We start from the raw sequence: 25,740 nt of genomic DNA, 5'->3' as shown, positions 1-25,740 counted from the left end.
TAAACTGCGTATATATTAGTTAAAGAACTGGTTTAAAGACCTCCTAGAATGCTACTATTCTAGTCCCTACAGTAAAGTTCTAGTTACTAATAATTCACCTAAGATTAAAAAGATTATTTTTTATGAGCATTATGCTTGCTCATCTGGTAGGCAAAACAAAAATATTTATCTATGTCATCCTTGATGTATTGATATGTTTTTGATATACTTTTGTTGAAACTTGTGGTACTCAGGAGGTGTCTAGAGGTGGCATAAGCAGAAGGTATTTGCAGTAAAATAAGTGTTTCAATAAAACTGGTAAATGGGGTAGCTGATAGCTTGCATTGGTATTACCCATTGATATTATTCTCATTTATTACTGGAAAATTGCAGGAAAGGACAAGTAGCTATGTTTTCACTGGCATGGAGGTATTTTGTTTTGTTTGTGTAGTTCTGGAAGTATGAGGGAAATAAATGATTTGGAAGCCAATCCTGTGGTGTTTGTTTAAATTGAAGTGGCCCCAGCTGACAGATTGGACTTCAGAGTAGGAACTTGATCTCCCCACGCACGGAGATGTGTATGTGCTGGAGTCGGGAGGGGGTGGGTATGGACAGCAGACTGCTATAAAAAGCAGAGGCAGGAATTACTTCTGTTCCTCAGGACTGGCATTTCTGCTGTGCTTGTAATGGTGAAAGGCACTGCTTTAAAATAGGGTTGAGCTCTTCTCTAATAGAACCTTTTTGTGCTTTGGAAGCTGGGAGTAGTTGGCAGATCAGCTTTTCTTCTGACATAACTACTGCCTGGTCAGGTCTCCCACAGCTTTTCTGAGTTAAGCAGGTAGTGATTTGCTCCTGGCACTTTGAAAACTGTGAGGTGGATGCTTCCTATTTACTGAAGGAGGATGCTGCTCTGTCTGCAGCAGCTGTCTGACAGAGGCTGGGACCAAAGGTCAGGGCCAGTACCCAAGGTATTGAGAGCAAATATGCAGGTCTCTAAGGGTTGAATCGGCTGAGATTTGCTTTGAGTTTACCCAGGGTGCCAAGTTACAAGAAGCTTTGGGAATCTGTGTTCTGATAGTTTAGCTTCTCATATGTAAGTGGATCTCCAGAGAGCTTTCTCCTTGCTCTGTATGTGGTCCGAGGTGGCTGCATTAATGTTCTCCCTTGAGGAGCTCTAGTCAGAGGCATGGCATTTTTGCCTCTTGAGAGCTACCTGAAAATGAGTCATTGTTTCTACAGGCATAAGCTAAAGCTAATATGTGACTTCAGATGTTTTTTAGAAGCCCACAGCTAAAATGTTTGCTGTCCCAAGACACCCTCATATCAAGAAACTCCTGTTGCATTCTGCCATAGCAGCAGGATCAGAGTCTCTTCAAACTTTCACTTGAAGATCTTCCTAAAATTATATCATGTGGTAAAGTATGTTATGATCTAGTAGTTTGATCCTCTTGGAGAGAATCACTCTCTGCTCCTGTTTCACAAAGCACTAGGCACTGCCAGATAGATGTTGTAATACCTCTTTGAGTTCCTCCTTGAAGTTGTTTCATCTTTTAGATGCATGCAGCTGGTTGTTGGTAGGATTTTTCCACCCAGTTCCTGGGTAATTTTATTTAATGGGAGGTTAGTCTCTACCTGGGTGTTAAATTTGATATATTAACTCTGAGACGGACTGCATTATTCACCTGTTGTTTTGATTTGTGCTCCTTTTGCAATGAAATGAGTCTTAATAGTCTAGACATCTAGATATTCCCCTTTGCCACCCCCATATGTGTACACACATACACACTCCTCCAGTTTTGACTTTGCTTAGTTTGGGGGAGGAGTGGAATGAAGTGTTCAAATTCATGTAGGTGGGGAGATATCAGCCTGCTGGCTGTTAACCATGGCAAAAAATACCCCCCTTCTCCTGGTTTTGCAGACTTCCTAAAGACTGTCAGGTGGGGCTAGTTCATGAAGAGATCCCCTCAAACAACAGGAGGGCTCCAAAGCTTGTAAACACCATCCTGCTTTTGTGCCTGGGCCAAGAGGAGTATAACTGCAGTAATTGCTCTCAAACAGAAAGCTGCAGGTTGCTCAACTGTTTCTGCTCTCTGCTGTTTGCAGTATTTTAACCTGGCCTTCCACAGCACTCATAACACTTGTTTTTTTCTTTGTTCGTTTTTTTGGCCCTGGTTTCCAAAGGGGAGGCTTTTGTTTAGGACTTGTTATGCCAATGGTGCTTACTTCTCAAATGAAAAATGAGGGTTTAGAGGATGGGTGCCTTTATTTTGTGTGATGGAATGGCCTTTGCGTTCAGCAGATAAGTTCTTGCATGGCTGAAACATCTTTCCCCCCACAAATGGGGAACATTTATTCCTTTGGTAAAGGTCTCAGTTGTGTCTTTATAATGTGTACTTCTAAAAGACCAACCTGCAGGCTTTTTCCATCTGTCTGCCTTTAAAGTTGCGTTGACGGTGAGTCCTGGACCTGCTCAGAATGTTTCTTCATTTCTCCCTTATTCTCTTTGCACTTCTGGCTTATTCATGAGGGAGCTGTAAGAACTTGCCTAGCTGCAGGGCGCCTGGGGAAGGAAACAGAATATGCCTGCCTTCAGGTCAGCTTTTTCCATGGCAAACATGCTGCTTGGGGGAGGGAGAGAGGTGCTGGGGGGGAAGCCCTCAAACCTGTGTTTGCCTGACTTGTCTAGAAGTTTCTTACGAAAGCAAATCTGAGAGTTGACTGTGCCGATCAAGACTTAATGTGCTTGGTTGCAAGAAATACTGGTGATGACTTACTACTGGTATAATTTTTGTAACCTCTGCAGTAAGAGTAAAGATATGCTGCTGGTTTTTTAATCTTTTTAATCTTTTTAACTCTTTTTTTTTTTTTACTGTTGAAATGTTCAAGTAGAAATGTTGCATATCCTTGATTGAGGTTTGAAAGGAAATGGTACGGACTGGTGATGAGGCCTTGTGTTTACTGTGTGACTGGAACAGGAAGATAATCTGGGCTCTGGATTTACTTAGGAGCCACGCTTATTTCTAATTCATAGCCGGTTCCTCATTTTTTTTTTTTTCCTGAGGTTTTTCCATGTAGAAATTCCAGTCAAAGTCCTTTTATTCACACGAAAGTGGTAATTCTTTGTCTGTTTAGAGTAGAAGTATTTTAATACACAATAGCTTGTTATTGATGCAGAAAATATAAACTATTGATTTAACCTCAACCTTAACTTTTTGCAGTTTTCAGGCTTTGAGTTGCAGCACATAAGTTCTATACCTGATGGAAAACGCTGTCAGCAGATTGATCGTTGTTCTTGGGCTAAGTCTGACATGTCTGTTTTGCCAAAAACAACCAAAACCAAAACAAAAACCAAAAAACACCACTTTTGAATGTTGATTTGTAAATATCAAGGTAGTAGTAATAGTTCACATAAAGAAAATGCCAAACCGATATTGCAGGTCTTGTTTCCCCCCTCCCCAGAAAGGAGGTACTGGGATAGTATGGGGAGTGTTTTGTTTAATGTAAACAGTGGAATAATGCTTTGAAGTTGCTGTTGTCAACACCAATCCTGAGAAGAACACAACTGAAACAGAATAACCAGGATAAACAGGCTTAATTTCTATCTTTCCAAACTGCCTGGTGTATCTATTTAATTAACTCCCACAAAATGGTTCCCTCACAAAGCTGAGCTTTTCTGCAGAAGTGTGCTGGTGTTCCTCTTCTGACTCGTACCCTTTAACATCTTCTGGGGTTTGATTTGATGAGCACAAGTGCTGTCTTGTGTTTAGTTTTCTATGGAGGATAAAATAGCCACCAAAGTCTGTAGAATCAAGTATGTTTTCAGTGCTCTGTATTCACCCACTTCTGTGTATTATGCATAATACTCATGGATTTGAGACATTCTTGGGGTGCTTGCTGGAAAAATAGTTGTCTGTTAAATTTATGCCAGCACTTAAACACACATCTATATTAATGAACGACCCCTGTGGATAACTTTTTACCTTAAATAGCATAAGCTAGCCACTTCTTATTCATGATATGTCAAAAACTGGTACACTGCTGGTGATGTGAGGGGTTTAAAGATTCACAGTATGGGTAGACTTTAGATTCTGGACAAGAGCTAAGTTAATGCAAGTTCTGTAATTGTTTTCTGGGATAACAATTTAAGAAAGATGTTGTCTGGTATAAGCATCTGTGCTGTAGAAGAGTTACTTGCAGGTCGTGCTGGGTTGCCTATGTTAGACTTTCTGTTGGAGAGCACAGACGTGACTAATGCAAGCCAATGGTAGAGCTTTTATAAAATGAGTATGTCCATTACGTAAGCTAAGTGTTCTTCAGAACTCATGCATTATTCAGCTTACAGCTCTTACTCTGGTTATTGGGCAGGGTTACAGTATGGGTGAGTATATGGATAATAAAATTTTCACTAATAAATGTTTCTGGTAGTCAAACAAATGTTTCTGATTGTTGAGCAATAACTGGAGAGCTCTCAGTGCCGCATACCATGGACATATTTGGTAACAGTGGTGCTTCGTTCTAAGTTTTCAGCTGTTCTTTTGAATTTTGCATTTCTTTTTATAAGAACTTGAGCAGATATTTTGCAAGGCTTGGTACTTTGGGGCAGACAGAAGAGGTGTGTGTTTGGTGTGCGTTTGTTTTTTAACCAGTAGATTAAGCATCTGTTTCTGGTTTTGAGGTGTAGAAACTATAATGTGATTATCCCTCACACTACCGTGGAGAGGAATTCCTCTTTGTAGTTATTGACTAACTGGAGGTGTGAAGAGGTGCCAGGTTGGGTTGGTAACAGAATTGTCTTCTCTAGAGGTAGGATAGCCACAAAATCAGTTTTTCTGGTTATGTTCCTGCTGTGTCTGTTGGGGGTTTTTAAGGGTGACTGTAACTGTCAGTAGAGAGCAGGAAGTTGCACAACTGAGAACTGTCCCAGCTGAAACTGATTTTCCAGTAAATGGGCCTTTGTCTATCAATACCATTTACTGCCATTTGAATAACATCTCTCATTTCTTGAAGTGTGACTGAGTTCTTCCTAAAATGTTACTCTGCATTGTTGCTTATGTGTAAATGGCCAAGTGCTTGACTGTTAGACCAGAAGTAGACATGGGGAAAGTGAGGCTATGGGATGCCAGTAAGTGAAAGGATTTAATAGTGTGGGTCTTCCCTTTGTTGCGGATGTTCTTTAAGCTTTTTATAGATGGGCTCATAGTTCTTGATGGTCATCAGTGGGAGGAGGGTAGAAGCAAATGCTTGACACCAGGCCTGTGTAAGTTGGGGCTTGCAGATCCAGGTCCTTGCCCTGTCTGCCACTGGGAGGCAGCACGAGCTGCGTGGGCTGCAGGGTTGGTTTTTTGGCCAGAAATTCGGTTGTTCCACATCTTGGAAGAAGACCTGTGCGCCAGAGTCATGGTTACTTGTAATGTACTGTTAAGTTGCTATGAGGTAGTAGAGGAATCTATTCAACTCCAGAGCCTGTGCGAGCTTAGATGGTCAGATTTGCCACCGGAGCTATGGAACTCTTAACTTTAAGCATGTAAAAATTGGTAGAATGCCTCTTTATCCCTATTCACACGTGTGTGCTGGAGCAGTGCATTGCATGGAGCTCCTTTACCCGCAGAACTTCTCTAGCATCCTAAGCAAAGATACAAATCTGCTTCGAGGCGGCATGACGGGAAAGCATAGTTGACCAGTATGTTTCTGAAGGCAGCAAGTCCAGCTTTTTTTTTTTTTTTATTTTTTTTTCTTCCCCTGTATTAGCCTGTGTGGGCAGTCAGATGCAGCAGCCAATTTGCAGTAGGAAAGACCAACACTTACATAAGATGAGTAAGTGGACATCTGTAAGCACTTGAGCGCTATTTTGTACTTCTAAGATAAATCAGTGGAAGACAGGAAAACCGATGTTAGAAGATTGGTTGTTAAAAGCAGGGGAAGTGGATAACTGAGCTTTGGATCCTGCACTGATTTGCAGAATCCTGCCTAGGTTAGCACTCTTAATTTTGACCCAAAATAAGGAGACTTGCGATTGCCAGAATCAAACTTTAGGGCTTATTTTCTGATACTGTTCACACTTGTTTTTCAGATACTATTTTAGGACATGCGTACCAGGTAGTGTTTTCAGGATACAGGAGGATGCTATCCTGCTTCCCTCAAGGCTGAGGTTGGGGGACAGGGGAGAGCAGGCAGTTGAAGGGTGAAGCTACTGTGATGTTCCACTAACTTTTGTTTTCAAAATATTTGTGGAGTTGTGAGTTCTGTGATGTTGTTCTACCTCAGAAGCAGAGGCTTTTATCTCAGCTGGTCTCTCAGTTGTCCTTTTCCAAAGGAATTCAAATATGCCTCTGTCCAGTGTTGTCACTGCTGAGCTTCTTTCTTCCCTCCTTCCTTGAGTGTAATCTGTTTACCACTAAACCTTTATCCTTTTCAGTGATTTGCCACTAAACCTTTATCTGTTTCAACGATAGAAAATTATCTTCCTTGGTATATGTCTGAAGCTGCAAGTACAGAAAAGTAGTTCAAAAGCATAGTTTGTGGTTTATATGGTAATGTAACTAAACAATAGAAAAATATGCACTCAGTTAAATTCATTTGAGTAGACTGGTCCCTTGCTGTAGTCATAAAGGACCTCAGGCGAAGAGCCCTTCTGCTTAGGGTGCTGCACTTATCTTTTTGTTGTTGTTGCTGCTGTTGTTCTAAAATTGGGTTATTTCAGCATTACGATCAACCCTCCTTGGTGGGGATGGTCTGTATGTAACAGCAAAATGGTCCTAAGCACCCTGTGAAAGGCAGCTGAATTCTTCAGTAATCAGCTTCTTAAGACAGTGCTCTCAATTTATTGGCTGAATGTCCCCAAGTCCACGTGAATCATAGGTCATTAGCCTATGATTTCTGTACACATCAAGGCTTGGCTCTGCTGTGTTTAATGAGCTTCAGTTTTTGGCGTGGCTTGCCTCAAAGCATAAAGATGTATACATGAGGGTTTTTTGATGGTGGTGCAAGAAGTTTCTGTTCTTAGAGGTTTTTTTCCTTGGTTTTAAATGTGTGTGAGCATCTCAACATTAGCTTGGTCAAGCTGGAAACTGTTGAAGCTGAAGGGTTTGACACCTGCTTTTGTTAAACTCAACAGGTAAACATTACATGTATGCATAAAGTAACTTTTTCCTAAAAAAATTTGCTATATCAGTATCTATCCTACATATTTGGTCATTAAACCAAGAGAAAGACATGAAGACTTGCTTTAGTGAAGTAAAGCCTTCATGTTTTTTCCAAATCATTTTAAAACTTCTTTCCTCAGGGGAAAGTATACTACCAGCTGTGCTTCCTTTAACAATTACGTTTCTGCTGTGTTTTTTCCAGGTCTGTGTTTCACCCTACCCCTTTCATGAGAAAGAAGTCTAAAATCTTGATAGATGCAAGGTCGATGTGGTGGTTCTTTAGAGATTTTTTTTTTTTTTTTCCTAGAAAACAGCAAAATGATCTGTTATAGACCGGGTTTTTTTGTGCAGTTTTTGTGCAGGGATGACTCTGATTTTATTCCTTTTTTAATGGTCTTCAGTTGCTTAAGTCTTAAATATCCCAGCTGTTTCCCAATCTTCAGAACCCCTCACTTCATTTAAACCTTTTAGAGCTACTTCTGAAAAGGATTTCTGTGGCTAAGCAAAGCTGAAAATTAGATACAGTGGGAAGGGAATAATAATTCAGTCCTTGCTGTGTGGGGAGGGATGTTTTTGTTTTGCTGGTAGCACGCTTCACCCCACAATTTTTAATGCTGTTATATTTCATGCTTTTGAGAAGATGCCTTCAAGGGCTTTCACATGACAGCAGAGAAGTAAAATTTAAACTGCTTTCAGTTGGCTTTCTTGTAGCAGCAATGTTTGCTATTACGTTGGTGCAAAAGGAATGGCAGTTTTTGCGTTGTTATAATTTAGCGCTGGATATTGGAATACATTCTGAAATAAATGTGGTTATGTTATACGTCATTTTAATGTGCTTTTCTCACTTTGTGGCTTGTTTTTTATGCTGCTGACTTACTACTTGCTATTTATCTTACATTTATTTTAGCCTATGGAAATTATGATAGACAAAAAGCAAATTCAAGCAGTTGTCTTATTCAAGTTCAAGTGGGTCGTAAAGCAGCAGAGACAAGTCACAACAATAACACATTTGGCCCAGGAACTGCCAATGAACAGACAGCAGTGGTGGTTCAAGAAGCTTCACAAAGGAGATGAGAGCCTTGAAGATGAGTGTAGTGGCCGGCCGTTGGAAGTTGGCAATGACTAGTTGAGGGCAGTCATTGAAGCTGATCCTCTTACAACTACACGAGAAGTTGCCAAAGAACTCAACATCGACCATTCCATGGTTGTTTGACAGTTGAAGCAAATTGGAAAGGTGAAAAAACTCAATAAGTGCATGCCTCATGAGCTGACCAAAAATCAAATAAATTGTTGTTTTGAAGTGTCATCTTTTATTCCACCCAACAACAGTGAACCATTTCTTGATCTGATTGTGACGTGCCATGAACAGTGGATTTTTATGTGATAATAACCAGCTCAGTGGCTGGACTGAGAAGAACCTCCAATGCACTTCCCACAGCCAAACTTGCACCAAAACAAAAAGGTCATGGTCACTGTTTGGTGCTCTACTGTCAGTCTGATCCACTACAGCTTTCTGAATCCCGGTGAAACCATTCTGTCTGAGAAGTCTGCTCAGCAAGTCAATGAGATGCATTGGAAACTACAATGCCTGCAGCTGGCATTGGTCAACAGAAAGGACTCGATTCTTCCCCACGACAACACCTGACCGCATGTCACACAACCAACGCTTCAAAAGTTGAACAAGTTGGGCTACAGAGTTTTGCCTTATCCGCCATGTTCACTTGACCTCTCGCCAACTGACTACTGCTTCAAGTATCTTGACAACTTTTTGCAGGGAAAACGTTTCCACAGCCAGCAGGATGCAGAAAATGCTTCCAACAGTTTGTTATATCCTGAAGCACGGATTTTTATGCTGCAGGAATAAACAAACTTATTTCTTGTTGGCAAAAATGTGTTGATTGTAATGGTTCCTATTTTGATTAATAAAGATGTGTCTGAGCCTACTTATAATTATTTAAAATTCAAGGTAAAAAAACTGCAGTTATTTTTGCACCAACCTAATAATTGCCAATCACTGCTTGTGTCTGGTGTGTAGCAGTAGTTTATGACTATCTAACTGGTGTTTTGTTTCTTTTCAGAGATCGTTCACGTTAATACTAGAAGCATGGGATTGGGATAATGACACAAAATCTGGTGAGTATGTATGTAGAACTTGCAGTTTTCATCTACTCTGTGCTGTTTGTACACAGGTCGGGAAGACTGAGGGGGATTGGTATGCTCCTGCAATTAGCCATTCCTCTATATCAGTCTGAATGTAAGCCTGTTATTTAAGGGCATGTACTAATCCAGGCAATTAATATTGGGTTAGGAAATCTGAAAAATTATTGCTGATAGTAAAAAGGATGAACAGTAGTAAGTGGAGGTTGTGAGACATGACTCCTAATCATTAGTGTTTAAAAATGATTAAAAATCATGGTATGCCCTTTTTTTTTTTTTTTGGAAAGGAAAATAGTCTATGCTGTAGAGTTGCATTTTAAATTCTCCTCAGTTTATCCATAACCACATTGTGCAACACTTTCCATGATCAGGTAAACAAATAAGCATTCTTGTTCTCCATAAAGAGACCATGCTTGATGTTTCTGATGGAAGTGTTCTAAATCATGGTATGATTCCTTCTTTCTTTGTTTCTTCTCAAGTACTGAAAGTTACCTTGCATTTCTGGTCTGTGAATGCTAATGCTCACTAGCAGAGCAGGGCTATTCATCTGAAGGAAAAGCAAGATTATTGCATAAATACTTCAAAGTCATATGAAGGTGCCGGTTGCCATACTGTTGCTCAAGTAGGACTCCAGCTTTTGAATCTACTCTCCAATAATGATTTACAAACCTGTCTAAAATGGTATTTTGGCTATAAGCGTTAAGTGAATTTCAAGCTTTCATTGTGGTTAATGATGGACCATTCAATCTTGCCTGGGATCAATATAGAAGAATATAAGGGTTTCAATATTGAGATAACAGATGTTTGTCCCAAATAATTATCAGTTTTTAATTATAGGTTCAATTCTATGCCGCTTCTCTGACCATCCTTAACAAACATCAACCATAAAAAATTGGCAAAGCTCAATTGATATTAAGGCTACGTTAGAGTTTCAGGGTACTTTTCTTTGAAGTATTTGGATCAGTCCCGCTTGCATTTCCTGACAGAGTTTCCTAACTTAGAGGTGTTCCTGACACACACTATCTCCAATGATAGACAAAGTAATGATGAGTTTGTACTTTGTTCCTGAGCCCACCCTCTCTTAGAGTTAAGCTTCTTATTTCATGCTTAAACAGCTCCTTCAACCTTTTGTAATAGGTATGTTTTCTTTAGATCTCTGGTAATTCATGTTGCTGCAACCCTTCAGTTGGTTCACAGCCTTCTTGAATGGCACTTCCAAAAACTGGACATGGTATTCAAAATGAGATCTTGTGTGCTGAGTGGAGTAAGCCTGAATCTTGAATAAGTTTACATATCCTACATAGCAACAAGTCAGAGGCATCGTCTTGAATGCTTCAACCAAAAAGTACTACATGAAGTTAATTCCTTTAAAGAGTTTCCAGCTTGGGAATAATTTACGTAGGGGCAGCTCATAGAGCAAATATTGAAATATTCATGCCCTAGTTCTAGATGGCAGAACATGAGATGATGTAGAAGGGGATGAATATGAGGAACCTATCTTTCAAAACAGATCTGTATGCATTTAAGTGCTGAATTTTGTTTTTTAATAAGCTACTTAACAAATAATGGTCTTGTAACTTGCTATGTTTATGTCTTAGAATCTGCAGAATCCTCTTGCAAACCTGTAGCTTTAAAACCCAGGTTTCATTTTAAATATGCTTGATAAGGGAACAGTCACATTAGGCTTGCATTAAGTCTTTCTTATGCTTTTTAGTTTAACAAGCCCTAACAAATCTGTTTGCTTGCGTTGATGTCATTTTTTTTTCCCCTGAACTTCAGGCCAAGAGGTTATATAGTGTGTTCTGGAGGCCCAGTGGGCCATCTCCTTAATTTAACGGTTTCCATGGACTAGGGGAGTCAAGTTACAGTTTAGTGCTCATGAGAAACTACTAGTGGAATGATAGCTTCCCTTTAATATAGGCTGGCAGATATTGCATCTGAAACCTCAAAGGCTTCTCACATGACTTTAGAAAGGCTCTCTTGGCCTATAATTCAGCAGAAGACTAGCTTGTCTTGGTAAAATATTTCTGTAGTCTGTTTACCGATTTCATGATTGAGACCTGCTCCAATTTAGAGATGCATAGGATTCCTAGGAAGAATTGCTTAATGCTGAAGGTATCATGTGTTCATGTGTGGTATGTGGGTGTGTTGTTGTGGGGTTTGTTTGTTTGTTTGGGATTTCTTTGTGTTTTGTTATTGTTTTTTTTTTTTGGTGTGTGTGTGGTGGGTTTTTTGTGTGTGTTTGTGTTTTTTTTTCCTCTTTTGAGTGGTCTTGGTCCAATAAGTTTTGCCTTGTGAATCTGTCAAAATGCAAAGATGCTTCCCTTTTGTTTCTGCAAGGACTACTGAACTGCCAAACAGGAACAGATCAGTAAAAACTCGTATGTGAGAGAATAGGAAAGGGAATATGGCAACTCCTCCAGAGAAAAGACAAACAAATACCTGCATCCTGGAGGGGTAAAGAGACTATCTGTGGAAAGCTGAACTCCCTCTCATATCCTGAACACCGAGTTCATCTCTGGATCAGGTTACATGTCTTCTTTTGCTACTGTAAGAAAGATTAATCAAAGTAATTGCTAGAGTATGTCCATAAGCTGATTAATTTGTTCCAGAGTCAGGTTTTGCTTTCCTTTAATGGGGACAAGTAAAGCTAAAAGTTTAATGCAGGTCGTCTGTTCCCACTTGGACTTTGAAGTGGATATTTAAAACAAACAAAACCCCAAACAAACCAACAAACCACCACTGTGCCCTGGTGAGACCGCATCTGAAATATTGTGTCCAGTTCTGGGCCCCTCAGTTCCAGAAGGACAGGGAACTGCTGGAGAGAGTCCAGTGCAGGGCAACACAGATGATGAAGGGAGTGGAGCATCTCCCGTGTGAGGAAAGGCTGAGGGAGCTGGGGCTCCTTAGCTTGGAGGAGACTGAGGGGTGACCTCATTCATGTTAATAAATATGTGAAGGGTGAGTGTCATGAGGATGGAGCCAGGCTCTTCTTGGTGACAGCCAATGATAGGACAAGGAGCAATGGATACAAACTGGAACACAGGAGGTTTCACTTAAATATGAGAAGAAACTTCTTCATGGTGAGGGTAACAGAACACTGGAACGGGCTGCCCAGGGGGCTTGTGGAGTCTCCTTCTCTGGAGACATTCAAAACCAGCCTGGACGAATCCCCCTGTAACCTCATCTGGGTGTTCCTGCTCTGGCAGGGGGATTGCACTAGATGATGTTTTAAGGTTCCTTCCAATCCCTGACATTCTGTGATTCTGTGAAATAAAACCCCCTGAAACCTGTAGAGAAGTTTTCATTGAACAATTTGAAGGCTTTAGAACAGTTGTCGTTCTTCCCTCCCTCTGTGTCCTAGCACCCTCTTTTCTCCCTTGCACCCATGGAAAGGAAGGCAAAGGTGCTCAGAGCAGATCTGTGACGGACCCATTGCAAGAACAGTTCTGCAGGGCAAACGCTTCCCCAGCGCTCACCTCAAACTGCAAACTTTAAGAGGAGCTGGTCAGACCTCAATTCCCAGAATGGCTCCTGCATTTTTTCCTTTTCCCGTGTGCAGCAGGGTTGGCTCAGAGGGAAGGTTGTGGCAGTTTGTGTTACCACTTGTTTGCTTTGTGAGGGTGGAGGAGGAGGAGAGGAAACAGCCTCAGATACAGAGTCACTGTGAGGGTCCTGTGCTCTGTCATCTGTCACAGCAGTTAGTGCTGCTTTCCAGGTAAGTCGTTTGACTTGGCAAACTTTGAGTTGTGTAGCAGGGGTCTTGGCAATACCTAACCCAGCGCTGCCATCATGAAGCAAGACTGTTTAAATCTTCACGTGTGAAGTAACTTTTCATTTGACTACATGTGTACTGCAGAGATGCAGTGTTTGTCTTCCTCCTTCATGTCAGTCTGTAGGAGACTAATCTGTCCGTACTTGAAAAAGGCTGAAGAGAATGTGCTTCCTGAGGTGGTCACCTCCTGTTCCTTTGGGCATGAAGTCCATGTGCTGCTGTGTGTGTTTCCTTGTGAACAGTGACCAGCGTCACCTTTTGTATTGCCCTGTGAGTGGCTTGTTGGCCATGTCTGAGCTCTGCTAAAAGTTAGGGGGTTGATAAGCAGTGTTCTTATTTAAGTGTAGTCATGGCTCAAATCAGATGCTTTTGAAACATTGATTTAAGAAACACCTTTTAGCCCTCAGCTCCTTTTATGAAAATGTCTGTGCCACTATGTCCTTTTCTAGAAAGGCTTATAGAAAACTTATTAGTAACCAAGAAGCTTTATTGCCTCTGAGGTGTGTGTGAGGGGAGGTTTGAGTAGCGTATACTGCTTTTTTGACCAATAATCAGAGAAATTCAGTTATGCAGCTTAGTGTCTTTACTGAGGACTAGAAGTAATGTGTATGAGTTCCTAAGTGGAATTTTAATGGTAAACCAAATGCAGGAAGCAGGCTCCTTTCATCAAAACAGTTAAATGTGAGAGACTGAATATATTCAGAAACCCTTTGGTATTGTGGGGGAGGAAGGAGGAACCTTGACAAACATGTTCCTGCCCATGATTACAGATATCTTTGGAAGATACACCTTCTATTTGGGATCAGTTTTAAATTTGAAGTAAAGCAAGGTTCTCATACTTCCACTGGTACTTAAGAACTTAGTATTAGAAACTAAATGTCTTGCAGCTGGTTTCGTGGTGCCTTTTGTGATTCACGTTAAATTATTTGGCTTGCTTATTTAGGCTGTTAAACCCTACTTTCACTGATACAAGCTAGAGAAAAAGCTCTTCAGACTCAGAATATGATTTCTTTATTTCAGGAGTTTGTGAGATAAAGTTTAAGTGTTTAAACGAAGAAAGGTGCTATTGGGTTATTTCCCCTATTCTTGACCTGAGATATGAGGAGGATTGCTCTGCATAGGCGTATTTGCAATAACTGTAATGCTTGTTCCAGTTGTTTAACTGTGTATGATGAATCTGCATGAACCTGAAGATGCTTGATAAGATTTGTATTATATAAGCCACTCCTCTAATCTCAAGACCTGTTCTTCAGTCCATCTGATGTACTTTGAGGAAATGCTTTTATAGCAGTGTCTACTGCAGCCATTATTAATGAGCTTGTGTTGCTTATAGCTGGAAAGTAACTCTGTAATGCATATTTGCTGTTTGTTTCAATTCCTTGACCATCCAATGATGCAGCATTTTTCCTTTTAGAGTTTTTTGTCAAGGTTGTCAGATCAATAGCCATTAGAGAAGAATGAGATTATGAAAAGATGTTGAATCTAATCATGAAGCTTTTAATGGTGACTGGTGGTATTATATATCCTGTTCAGTCAAAACTAAAATGCAAGCAGTCTTTTCTAGCTTGCAGGTTTCTTGTCCACTCTGCTGCTGACCACGTGCTGCTGGATGACAGAGGGGTTCATGTATAGGAATTTGAGAGTTGAAGAACAGAGACTTTAATGTGTCTTGTCTAACTATATAGTATGTTTTATGCAGACTAGTCCAGACAAGCATGAATTGTAGCCTGTACCTGGCAATGCCACTTTTAGTATTGAAGCGCAGAGATCCTTTGAGTTATTAATAATTGGAGAACCTTTCAATGTTTAATTAAAACAGCTTTTTTTTTTTTTAGTTCAATATACCTTAATTTTAAGAGGAAATATTTGTATGATAGAAGCAAGCTTGAAAGAAAGACATTAAGATGACAAAATGCATTGCAGAGTGCACTGCTTCTGTAGATTAACTTTTCATTAAATATTGGAGTGACTGAAAATTGCTGCTGAAGTCCTCTTATGTGCTGAGAGGGAAGTGCAGCTTTGGTGACAGATGCACAAGATGCCTCTGTGCTGTCAGTAACTTCCTAGGTGAGAAACAGTCACTTCTGGTTTCATTTTCTAAACATATTAGGTTAATGAATTCTAGAAAGTAAGTAGGTGAAACACATTTGCTGAAAATGATAGTGTTGGTTGCTACCACCTTAGTGTGTTTTCTCTGGTTAAGAATCTGAAGTTTAGACTTTATTTCTAGCATTACAGCCTCTTGCGGTGTGCAAGATTTTGGTTCTTCTTTTAACATGTGTTTTAAAGAATCTTTATTATTTAAAGAAAATGGACATTGAAGCTCTGAGCTGGCAGTATTCTAGCTATTTCATAAATGGGTATGAAATTTATGCCTACAAATGGAGCGCTTTTTTGTCCTTAAATAGTGCTTGGAGTTCCATCTGCACCTTGCAGAGTCACCTAGAAAGTCTTGCAGTGGGATTTTACCAGACTGGAATAGTGAAAACATTTGAAAACTTACCACTGGGGTTACTCACTGTCTACCCCTTATCCTTACTGTGCTGCGCTTATTCTTAACATTTACTGAAGCAATTATATAATTTCATTGTGCTGACTACAATTGTGCCTCATGTCCTAGTACTGAAGCTTCTATACCAAGAATAAAACAGATAAAAATTCAAAATGGATATTCATAAAAATGAAAATACTTTGTGTTGCCAATTCCATAATCTCATGTACTAGAATCCTCTACTCCCATGTGGCTGCTAATACTTTGTGTACATTTGGTCTCAGTTAATGGAGCCTGGCAGTAGCAGGGTAAGGCAGGATGCTTGTAGAGTGTATTGCAACAGCGATCATAACTATCAGTAGTTCCACTGAGGATGAGGATAATCCAGATACAGTGTTCAAATGGCCCCTTGATGATCCCAGGTTCGCTTGTATATTTCTTCTCAAAATGTCGAAGAAGAACTGCACAAATATTCTATGAAATGCTTGCAAAAGATGCTTTGCCTTTTCTGCAAGGAGAATGGTGAAATGGGCTAGTTTATGTACATAATGCAGGCCTACCAGAGCATTTACTATTGCTTAGTAATTTTGCAGCAAATTGATTGTGTTTTGCTTTATTTTTGAAGTTAAACTTGCACGAGAGAACTTTAGTATCTCATCTACTAGGTTATGCAGATTTTGCAATTTTATAAGAACAAAAAGGAAGCAAAAAGAGCCTCAGATCAAGATAAAGCTGCTGGTTGTCAGCGTGTGGGTGTGGTATGTTGGCTGCCTTGAAAAATTAGCTATTTCCTATGGATTATGTTCCAGGGTTTTTTAATATTTCCTTTGGGACACTTTTTAAAATTGGCCTTCCTGTAATGAACTTTGCAAGGCAAAGGAAAACTCAGTTATACAGTAGATCTTTATCATCTTAACATTTTCTTTACTAGATTTTCTCTTAACCAGTTGAATACTTTTGATCTGATTTTATATGCTCTTGTGTGCTATGAGACTTATCACCTGCTGAATTTACCTTTGTATTTTTTTTTTTAAAGGTGAAGACTTATTAATAGAACGAGTGGCACACGCTGGCATGATCAACCCAGAAGATCGATGGAAGACACTACAATTTAATGGTCCTGTTGCCCATTTTGAAGTACAAATAAGAGTGAAGTGTGATGAAAATTACTACAGTGCTCTGTGCAATAAATTTTGTGGCCCTCGAGATGATTTTGTTGGTCATTACACATGTGATCAAAATGGAAACAAAGCCTGCATGGAAGGTTGGATGGGAGAAGAATGTAAACAAGGTAGTGTTGTTTGCTGCTTTTTAGATTAGCTCTAATGTATATATAATAGGTATGAACTGCAGTAGGTATTGCTGTAGTGTCAATGCTGTAGCATATTAATTTTAACAAATACAGACTTTATCCTCTTCAATGTCTTTGTCAAAGCGTAATTATAACTTCATCTTGTTACTTCATTTTGAAATGAATTTGGAAACTGGTGGCAGTTACACACCGCAGAAGAAACATCCTCTGTGAGGAGTGGAGCACAGGTTAGGATATGGTGTTGCTCGAGGTGTGTGCTGTGGAGGCTCCACAACAAATTTAGGGTCTTTTTACTAATGGACTTAATTCAATGGTAGAGTTACTTCACAGCAAAATGATATTTTATTTATGTTAATGTAAAATTTTATTGAACGTTGATGATATCAGTGATACTGTAGACTGTAAAAATGCCCTCGTAACACTATTTGAACAAATTAGAAAGTTTTACTTGTATGCAAAGCTAAAAGCTTTTTGATAGCTTTTAATGTGAGCAGAAATTCAAGTGTAGTCATTCTTTTTAATGTGCCACTCAATCAAATCTCTTTGCATTTTGCCTTTAGTCTCGGGAAGTAATTAGTGCTAAAATTGCTTGACATACTCTTATTTCTGTTGAGGGCTGCTTGGTTTCGATTTCTGTTCCTTTTCAGTAAGGGGAGATTTTTTTTAGGGCTTACACGAAGTCGTGTCTCTTTTGAAGCTTGGGATTTCCAGCATAATAGCAGTGTAATGACAGGTTTAAAAAATAACTGTATTCGATAAATGTTTCAGTGCTGACAATCTTGCTGCAAACCTATTTGACAGCAACTTTTACAATGAGTTACCTTAAGTTACTTTTCCTGAAGCTTTGTGGTGGGGTTCTGTTTTGTGAAATCGCAAGCTGCAAGCAACAACTATTGGAAGGTGGTAAGACAGTCAGCTTTGCACAACCAACAAATAGACTAAATGACAGAAGCCCTACCTGAACAGTTCCAGTTGCTGCTGTACTAGTGGATATGTAGCTGCCCAGACTGATGTCTAAACCTTTTTCTATTTACAGCTGTATGTAAACAAGGATGTAATTTGCTCCATGGAGGCTGCAGTGTGCCTGGGGAATGCAAGTAAGTCTGCAAGCTTGAGTGTCTCTTTTTTAAGATAACTGATCTTTCCAGTGTTTTCCATGTATGTTGCTACTTTTAAAAAGTCTACTTTAAAATGGAAAAAAAATGTATACAGAAAAAAGGATGGAAATAGATCTGAAGTAGATTGCACATGTGTAAAAACTGCATATACTTCATACTGCTTTGCAATCCTGTTGTATTTTTTTGCATATCCAGGATGGAACAGATTTGCTTCATGTAATACAAAAATATGCCTTTATCAAATGAGAATAATGTTGGGGTTTTTTGTTTGGTTGGTTTTGGTTTTTTTTTCTTTTAAAAATCTGTAGGAGCTTTGATCTCTACATATTATTCCCCTCAAATAAAAAGGGGAACTTGCTTTTTTGGAGTATTACCACTAAGAAATACTCACAGTCCTAGAACACTCTCTCTCTCTCTATATATATATATATGTATTTGATCATCAAAGTATAGTAACCTTAGCTGTTCCAAGAAAAAAGGGTTTTTTTTGGTAGCAATGGAGATAGCAGTAGCAACCCAAACCTAAACTTTCTACCCCAAGGAAATGTTTTTTGGCCCCTAAACATGAGAGAACAGAGCCTGAAAATGTTCCCTTAGCTTTGTGATTGCACTGAAATAGACTCCATGATAGCAAGGGGAGTTCATTGTTTTCTTGTGAAAGTTCAGGAACTCAACATAGTAGGTCAAGGGGAAATGTGTGTTATTTTTACACTGTCTGTTGAAGAAATGGGACAGATCTACCTGCAGGTTTGGGATCCTGTGTAAGTTACTGAGTTTATTTGTGGTCAGAGTTATATGCATCAATGTGAGACTGGATTTGAGCTGCTTTTGTAAGCTGTATGGAACCTGCTTGTTTGGAATGATGTGAAACTGAACTGGCTGCCAGAACCCCTGAGAGCTGACAAATACCATTTGTGGGATGCTGTGATAGTTCAAGACAGTTCTGCTTCGTCCTGCTATTGGTAACTACTACAACTGCCATAGAAGTGGTCACTCAGCTTTGCTGGACTTGGAGCTAAGCTGGGACTGAATTGCCAGTCTGAGCTGTGACAGCTACATCCTGCTGGACAGCCTGAAGTTGTGACAGTGGGGTATAGCAGGCGACGAAGTTAGTCTGAAGTCATTGCACCACGGAGTAGTTTCTTACCATCCTGAAACTTCGGACTTTTAGAAGATTTGGTGTGTTGTAGCTCTCAAATCTGACTGAAAACTGTAAATTCCAGTATATGAAGTGCAATGCTTCAATGCATGTGGCAGTTTCACTTCTGGAGAGCTATGAAACATCCCTTAAAAGCTTTTTCAAGGCAGATGTTTAAACCATGGCTTCCTTTTTCTAAGAAAGAATACTTCTATTTAATGTTCTTTGGGAACTTTTCATATTGATTAAGTATTTTGCTTGTGATTTCAATGTAATGTATCCCTGCTGTTGTTGGTGATATTTTAGGTTACAAGCAGAGGTCGTGGTTCAGAGCTAGGCAAGTATCATTTCTGCTTGAGTAAGAAGCCCTCCTTCCCTTGAGCCTCCTGAGAATGTTTTTCCCCTTGAGAACCTATTCTAATGAATTTTGATTCATGTAAGGGTTTTGGAGCTCTGTAGGTATCAAAGGAGTGCCCTAGGAACCTAGGAATGTTTGAATTTGAATGCAAAGAGGCTTTGAATAAAGGTGAAAAAAAAGGAGATTCAGACAAATGTGAAACAGTACCCTTTTTGGGGGAAGAGGGAGTAGTGTTGTTTCCATTTTAGGTTTCGTTTCTCTGTTATCGCACTTCTGTCTGAGAAGACAGAAGTTGGGGAGGAGAAGGAAAGTTTAAAGAAGGGAATACAAACCTTTTTGAAGTTGTGGGGGGGATGGGTAGCTACGGTACCTTTTCTTACAGTGTCTGTCAATAGGTAGTGTCACAGTAGCCACGCTTCTCCTTACAGCATGTCACTGATGTGACAAAGCATCTAATGTAAGCTGAGGTGTCCCCTTCAAACCTGCCCAGCTAAATAAAGCCCACGAAAATAACAGAGTCTGTTGAAGGACTCTGACCAGAAACCTTGTTATTTTGTTTGGTGGATTCTCTCATTTGAGAGAAAATACTGGGTAAAGGAATAAGGGACTTAATGTTTCAGGTGGATCGTGTGCTGTTTACCTTAACACCTACTGAACTGATAGATCTGTGATCAGCAGGTTAAAGGAAAACAGAGGCCTTTCTATGTATGGCTACTTTGTTTCCAGTAATGCAGAAGGTTCTCTGCTCCCTCTTTAAATGACATTTGGTAGCTCGAACTTGTTCTTTAGCTTGTATTCTGCAATAGTTATTAGGCTACATTAGAAATGTTGCTTTTAACCCAAATGGATAATACTTTCTGTAGAAAAACGATGCTGAACTATAAATAAGCAAGGCTTGCAGACGTGACCTTTGTCTTCAGCAGTACAAAGGAAGCTGTTATTTAAAAGAAACTGCTATGTTTGGTGCTATTGAATTATAATCTAGATTCCTTCATCCTTGCTTTTGGACAGTTGCCACTGTCATTTAACAGGTGAAAACAATGTCCCTTTTTTAATTCAGAAAGAAAATGAAAATGTGAGAAAAACATGATTGTGAGTGGTGCCAATAGGTAGTTTGGTGCCCAAATCTGCAGTGGCATTTATAAATAGAAAAGTTGGAAAGCAGTTTCTGTCTTCAACTTGTATGAATGTGCAGGTAACTTAAGCAGTGGCTCTGAGGCCAAACTCTCATAGCAAGGTTCTATCCTCTGTGTTTTGATGTTCCAAAGTAATTTAGAGCTGTTCTTTATATGAAAAACCTCTTAAAAGTAGCTAAATGACTGAAGACTGCCATTGACAGTAACTGTGCATCATCTGTTGGGCAAGTTCATGTACCCCTTGTTTTGAGGAAGCTGAAGTGTTGCAAAGTTTGGCATTTCTTTTGTCGAGCTCTTGTCAAATAGATGGAAAATAAGTAGGGAATGACCTGATGTTTCAAAATGACCTGTTGGAAGCAATTTTGTGGTATGGCTTGACCCAGGTGATACATTTTTTGCCATTGTGGAGACAGTTCAGAAAAAGTAATAATTTACTGAATAATGAGCAAAATTACATCCTTGAGGAAAGCAAAAGCAGCTTAACTGGATCTTGAAAAGATGGGAAATTGGAAACTGCTTAAAATAAAAGCAAACCCAACCTTGATTGACTTCACCAGCCCAAAGTAGTAGAAAGGGTTGTCAAAGTAGCAATGCTGCCAAGGCATGGTGATCAGTGTTCTTTGTATATTTTTGCATCATTTGAAGTACTTTGTTAAATTCCATTAAACTGTCTAGAGAAGACTGAAGTTTGATCTGATAGCTTAAAAATGGCTTAGGATCAATCACATTATGAAGTTATCAAAGTGAACATAAAGCAACCACAAGTGACAGTCTCCTTCCTTGGTTAAAACTGCTGACTTGAGTATGTTTAGTACCAGCCATGTACTGTCAGTGGGCTTAATGGCTTAATCTTTTACTTCCTTTTGATCCAGTGTGGTATGGGTTTGGCAGAAGTTCAGATATGCCTCATATTTGGGCTACATTGTCAAATTCCTGCTAGGATAATGGTATTTTTCAGAAGTTTTTCTACTTTTCCTGTTGTCTTTGAATGTTTGAATTCGTCTTGCAAAACAAAACAAAAGGGGTCAAATCCCCAACACTGCTCAGCTTGTGTTCAGCAGTAGGACCCAGGTTATGTCTTGGGAAATGCACGTCTTGCTTCCAACAACTGTGATAAAACGATTTATATAGAGTGTCTAGACTAACTGAAATGAATTAGAAAAGGGATTGTTAATAGTACTCTAATGTGAATTCTTGAAAGGTGAACAAAGCAAACATATAGCTCTTAAAAATTTTAAACTAAATTAATTGTTTAATCTGTGTGCTTTAAACTGTCTTACTCTAGAATTACTTTTGAACTATATGTATCAAAATTTTGGTCTTACAGTGGTGGTGATTTTGTTTATGGGTTTTGTTGGGGTTATTTTTTTTTTATTTTAATCACATATCTTATGTTTGTGCTGTTGAAACAGATTTCTCAAGCTTCCTGTCCAGTGCCATGCCTTTGGTAGTCCTTGTATTCCACTTAAGCCTGGCTTATGAGGCTTATTTCTTGTGTCCAACAATGCCTGCAGATGCTTTAGGCCTCTCCCAAGTGATTTTGCTCCGTTAATCTGTTACTATGAGGGTCAGAACCTGCTCAACTATTATTCAGTACTTTCTTTATAGAGATGAAGGAACAAAAACTTGGGTTGCAAAATGAGCTACAGCCTGGAGTGTTGGGGATGTAATAGTGTTCTGGAGATCCTTTGTTAAATGTTCAAGGCTTGCATAGGCTTCCTATGTTGTTTAGTAGGAGGCTGACCAGCATCACTGATGTCTCACTTGTGTTTTCATGACAGTTGGGTAGATAATATGGTTAACAGCAGCATTGGGTGACTCTGCTTGAACTTTAGAAAAAAAGCTGGTGTATTCTTGTAAACTCCTTCTTGGGTACAAGGGAATCTGGTGAGGCATCCCAAAACAGGTTGTTATTGGAAGACTGTAGGGGACTAACAAAAAATCTTAGAGTCTTGTTTGTTTTGAGCAGTGTGCTCGCTGCTATGGATCGTACCATTTCAACTCCTGCCATCTTGGACTAGCTATAGTCCCTAAGGAGTGTGGGGCTGTTGTTTGGCCCTGCAGGAATGCACTTGGAACTGGTACCTGGACATCTTCTCCTGTCTTGTCTTCGCAAGATATTGTATCACAGCTTTGAGTTTCAAAGAACTTACAGAATTATTACAATTGCTTGGTGTCTCATAAGTTCTCTTGCCTGTTTTCATAACCAGTATGCTTTTATTATGTTTTTTTTGTGTCCTAGTGGTAAGCATCTTGGGATCATTGACAAGTATTTCACAAGTAAATATATTAATTTAGGCAGAAGAGTCCCATGTTTTGTTTCTGTATTGGTCAAGGAACTGAGGCGCACTCTGCACTCATTTCTTTGGATAGTTAGTGGGTAGGAAGGCACAGAATATATTAAAAAGGTGGATGCTGCTTCCAGGAGAATATGTTCAGGAAGTAAACACATGTAGTACTTCTCAACTGTGTCTACAATAGCAGGTAGTGTAGACAAATTAAAACAGTAGATCAAAGCAGCATTGAGAACACAATATCCATACTAAAAACGCTTCATTTTTTTAAATTGTAGACTAGCTCTAGTGTGTTCTTGTGGGCCGAATGCATGTTTGCAGCTGGGGCGTGTTAGGTGTGCTCCTGGCATATGTTGTCTTACATTACCTTAGTTTAACCTAAAAGGAATCCAATTGCTTTGTTCCAAAACAGCTCCGTGATATGAACCAACACACCGTCAACAGGAATGCTCAGGCAGTTCACTGGCAAAGCGTGCTCCTGGTGTGAACTAATGCAAATATAGACACACCCTGAGAGCCACTTACTGCAAGTTAACTGGGCAACCTTTCCACGTATGTTCTGGGTAAACAATTTTGAACCACCCCCTCCATCAGCTCCTTCACAAAACTCTAAATAAAGTACTGGAGTGAGAACATTAGCTTTCAATAACTTCCTTTATTAGAGGAGAAAAAAGCTTGTAGGGGAAGGTTTGTATCTTTAGTAAGAATGCTGGGGGTGAGAAGAAAAAGATGACAAGCTTTCAGGTATTTAAATTAATTGAGTTCATTAATGAGCATTTTTTTCCTTCCCTTTTCACAAAACTATCATGCCTATTTCAAAGATAGGAACGTGAAGAAAACACTTCTGTGACAAATCTTAGTGAGTGAGTAGTGTACTAGCTATAGCATCAAATCTGGATGCTCAGCATTGTAGGATCTAACAGCTGGACCATATTGCTGCCTGCTATGCAACAATTAATCTCTTGAAAGATTAAACAGACTTTCTTATGGTTATTTTAAGTAAATAACTAATATAAAGCTATTGTTCTGGCCTATGCAACACCATCCTGTTCACGTCATTAGAAAATTTAGTGGTTTTCCATTTAAGAGGGTTATTTCTCCCCCGCCCCTGAATGATGCATTTTGCTTCTGCTCTTAATGTCACTGTTTGCTTCGTTTTCCTGTGTTGAGTGTTTTGACCACAGCTTCCAATTGAAATATGAGTGGGAGAAGCTCTCTCCAAAAAGCCTGCTTAAAAAATGATGTGTAAATATATCACAATGATCTTTACTTTGGCCTTTGTAGGATGTGCAAGATATCAGTAAGGTGTAACCTTTGGTAGTTAAAGGTTTGTACCACATTGCCTACATCCTCCCTAAGATTTTTTTAATTTATTTTTAGGCCTTGTGTTTTGACCTAGATTTTGGGAGTAGATTAGTTTTGATTTCCTTCACATTGGTGGTTTAGGTGTACTTACACATTAAAGGCTGTGACAAAACCCTGTACCAAGGGGTAGAATATAATTTATTTAGGTATCCTCTCATTCTCTTGTATTGCAAACCTTTTTGTAAGGTTAACCAGAGTAAATTAGTGATTGGTTGAGAGCTCGATACGAAGTTTCTTAGGTGAGCTTACTGCATAGAAAAGTTCAGGACTCCCAAATAAACAGAAGTGATTTGAACCAGGAGAGTAAACCATCTATGAAGATAGTACAAAGCAGCTAAATTGACCATTGGGAGCACTCTGACTTTTTGGTATGTTACATGCACCTTCCTTTTGGAGAAGGAGTTAATTACACAAGGTGCTGATTTATTTACATGGTTACAGACCATCAGGATCTGGGTACATCTCCTCACCTTTCCACATCACTTCCATCACTGCCGTTGTAGGATTTGTCATAAAATCATGGAGTTTGGACCAGGAGTACTGGAGTGAGAACGTTAGCTTTCAATGACTTCCTTTATTAGAGGAGAAAAAAGCTTGTAGGGGAAGGTTTGTATCTTTTAGTCTAGCAAGAATGCTGGGGGTGAGAAGAAAAAGATGACAAGCTTTCAGGTATTTAAATTAATTGAGTTCATTAATGAGCATTTTTTTCCTTCCCTTTTCACAAAACTATCGTGCCTATTTCAAAGATAGGAAAGTGAAGAAAACACTTCTGTGACAAAGGACCTCCAGGGTCATCTAATCCCACCTCCTGCCCAAAGGACCAGGTTGCTCAGGGCCTTATCCTCACAAGTAACATATCTGTGTACCCATGGCAAAATGTGATCTTTTGAACACCTGGTGCCATCTGAATTGGAAATGCTCAATTTAAACCTAGTTTCACTGAATAATTCCTCATAGGGAAGCAGACAGCAGTATTGGCTTTTTCCTTAATTATAACTGTTTCAGAAGAACACAGGGTAAGTATAGATCTGTAGGAAAAAAAAAAAAAAAAATTCTATTTTATTGAACTTGACCAGTTTAGATTTTTTAATAGTTCCAGGAAAAGCAACAAAAATAAATAAGTCTTTCTTCTTTCCCCTCTTCCCCGACTCCTGTCTCACAGTACATATGTATCTTTGGATTGTGCATAGTGATGGGTGCTTTCGTAGGATTCCTTGATACTAAATTTACGTACTTAAACAAATGAGACTTACTTCAGAAGGTGTTTCTTCCTTGCCATGGAGTTTAGCTGTTTGAAGCCCCACTTGCTTATTGTAACCAAATATACACCATGAGTTGAATTATTGTGGCTTTATCTGCTTGTCAATGACAGCAGTATTTTTCCTGCACAGTTGCAGTTTCTCTAATCTCAAGACTGAAATGTTATCCAGAAGCTTTGCTAATGTTAACTCCTGCCACCTCCCCTTCCTCCAGCT

The 25,740-nt window shown here is 39.4% G+C and overlaps 1 protein-coding gene across 1 annotated transcript in view; it reads left to right on the top strand.

Moving 5' to 3' along the window:
- JAG2 (jagged canonical Notch ligand 2) overlaps nt 1–25,740 on the top strand; it is a 72,171-nt gene that overhangs the window by 18,203 nt on the left and 28,228 nt on the right. The window contains exons 3-5 of the mRNA XM_065838752.2: nt 9,200–9,254; nt 16,581–16,835; nt 17,893–17,953. Coding sequence (XP_065694824.1) covers nt 9,200–9,254; nt 16,581–16,835; nt 17,893–17,953 — 371 coding nt within the window. The remainder of the gene's footprint in view (nt 1–9,199; nt 9,255–16,580; nt 16,836–17,892; nt 17,954–25,740) is intronic.

The sequence above is a fragment of the Patagioenas fasciata genome, chromosome 5 (genome assembly GCF_037038585.1).
Source record: "Patagioenas fasciata isolate bPatFas1 chromosome 5, bPatFas1.hap1, whole genome shotgun sequence".
NCBI classification, from domain to species: Eukaryota; Metazoa; Chordata; class Aves; order Columbiformes; family Columbidae; genus Patagioenas; species Patagioenas fasciata.
The sequence above is the reverse complement of the archived record's forward strand: the minus strand, read 5'-3'. Positions and strand labels throughout refer to the sequence as shown.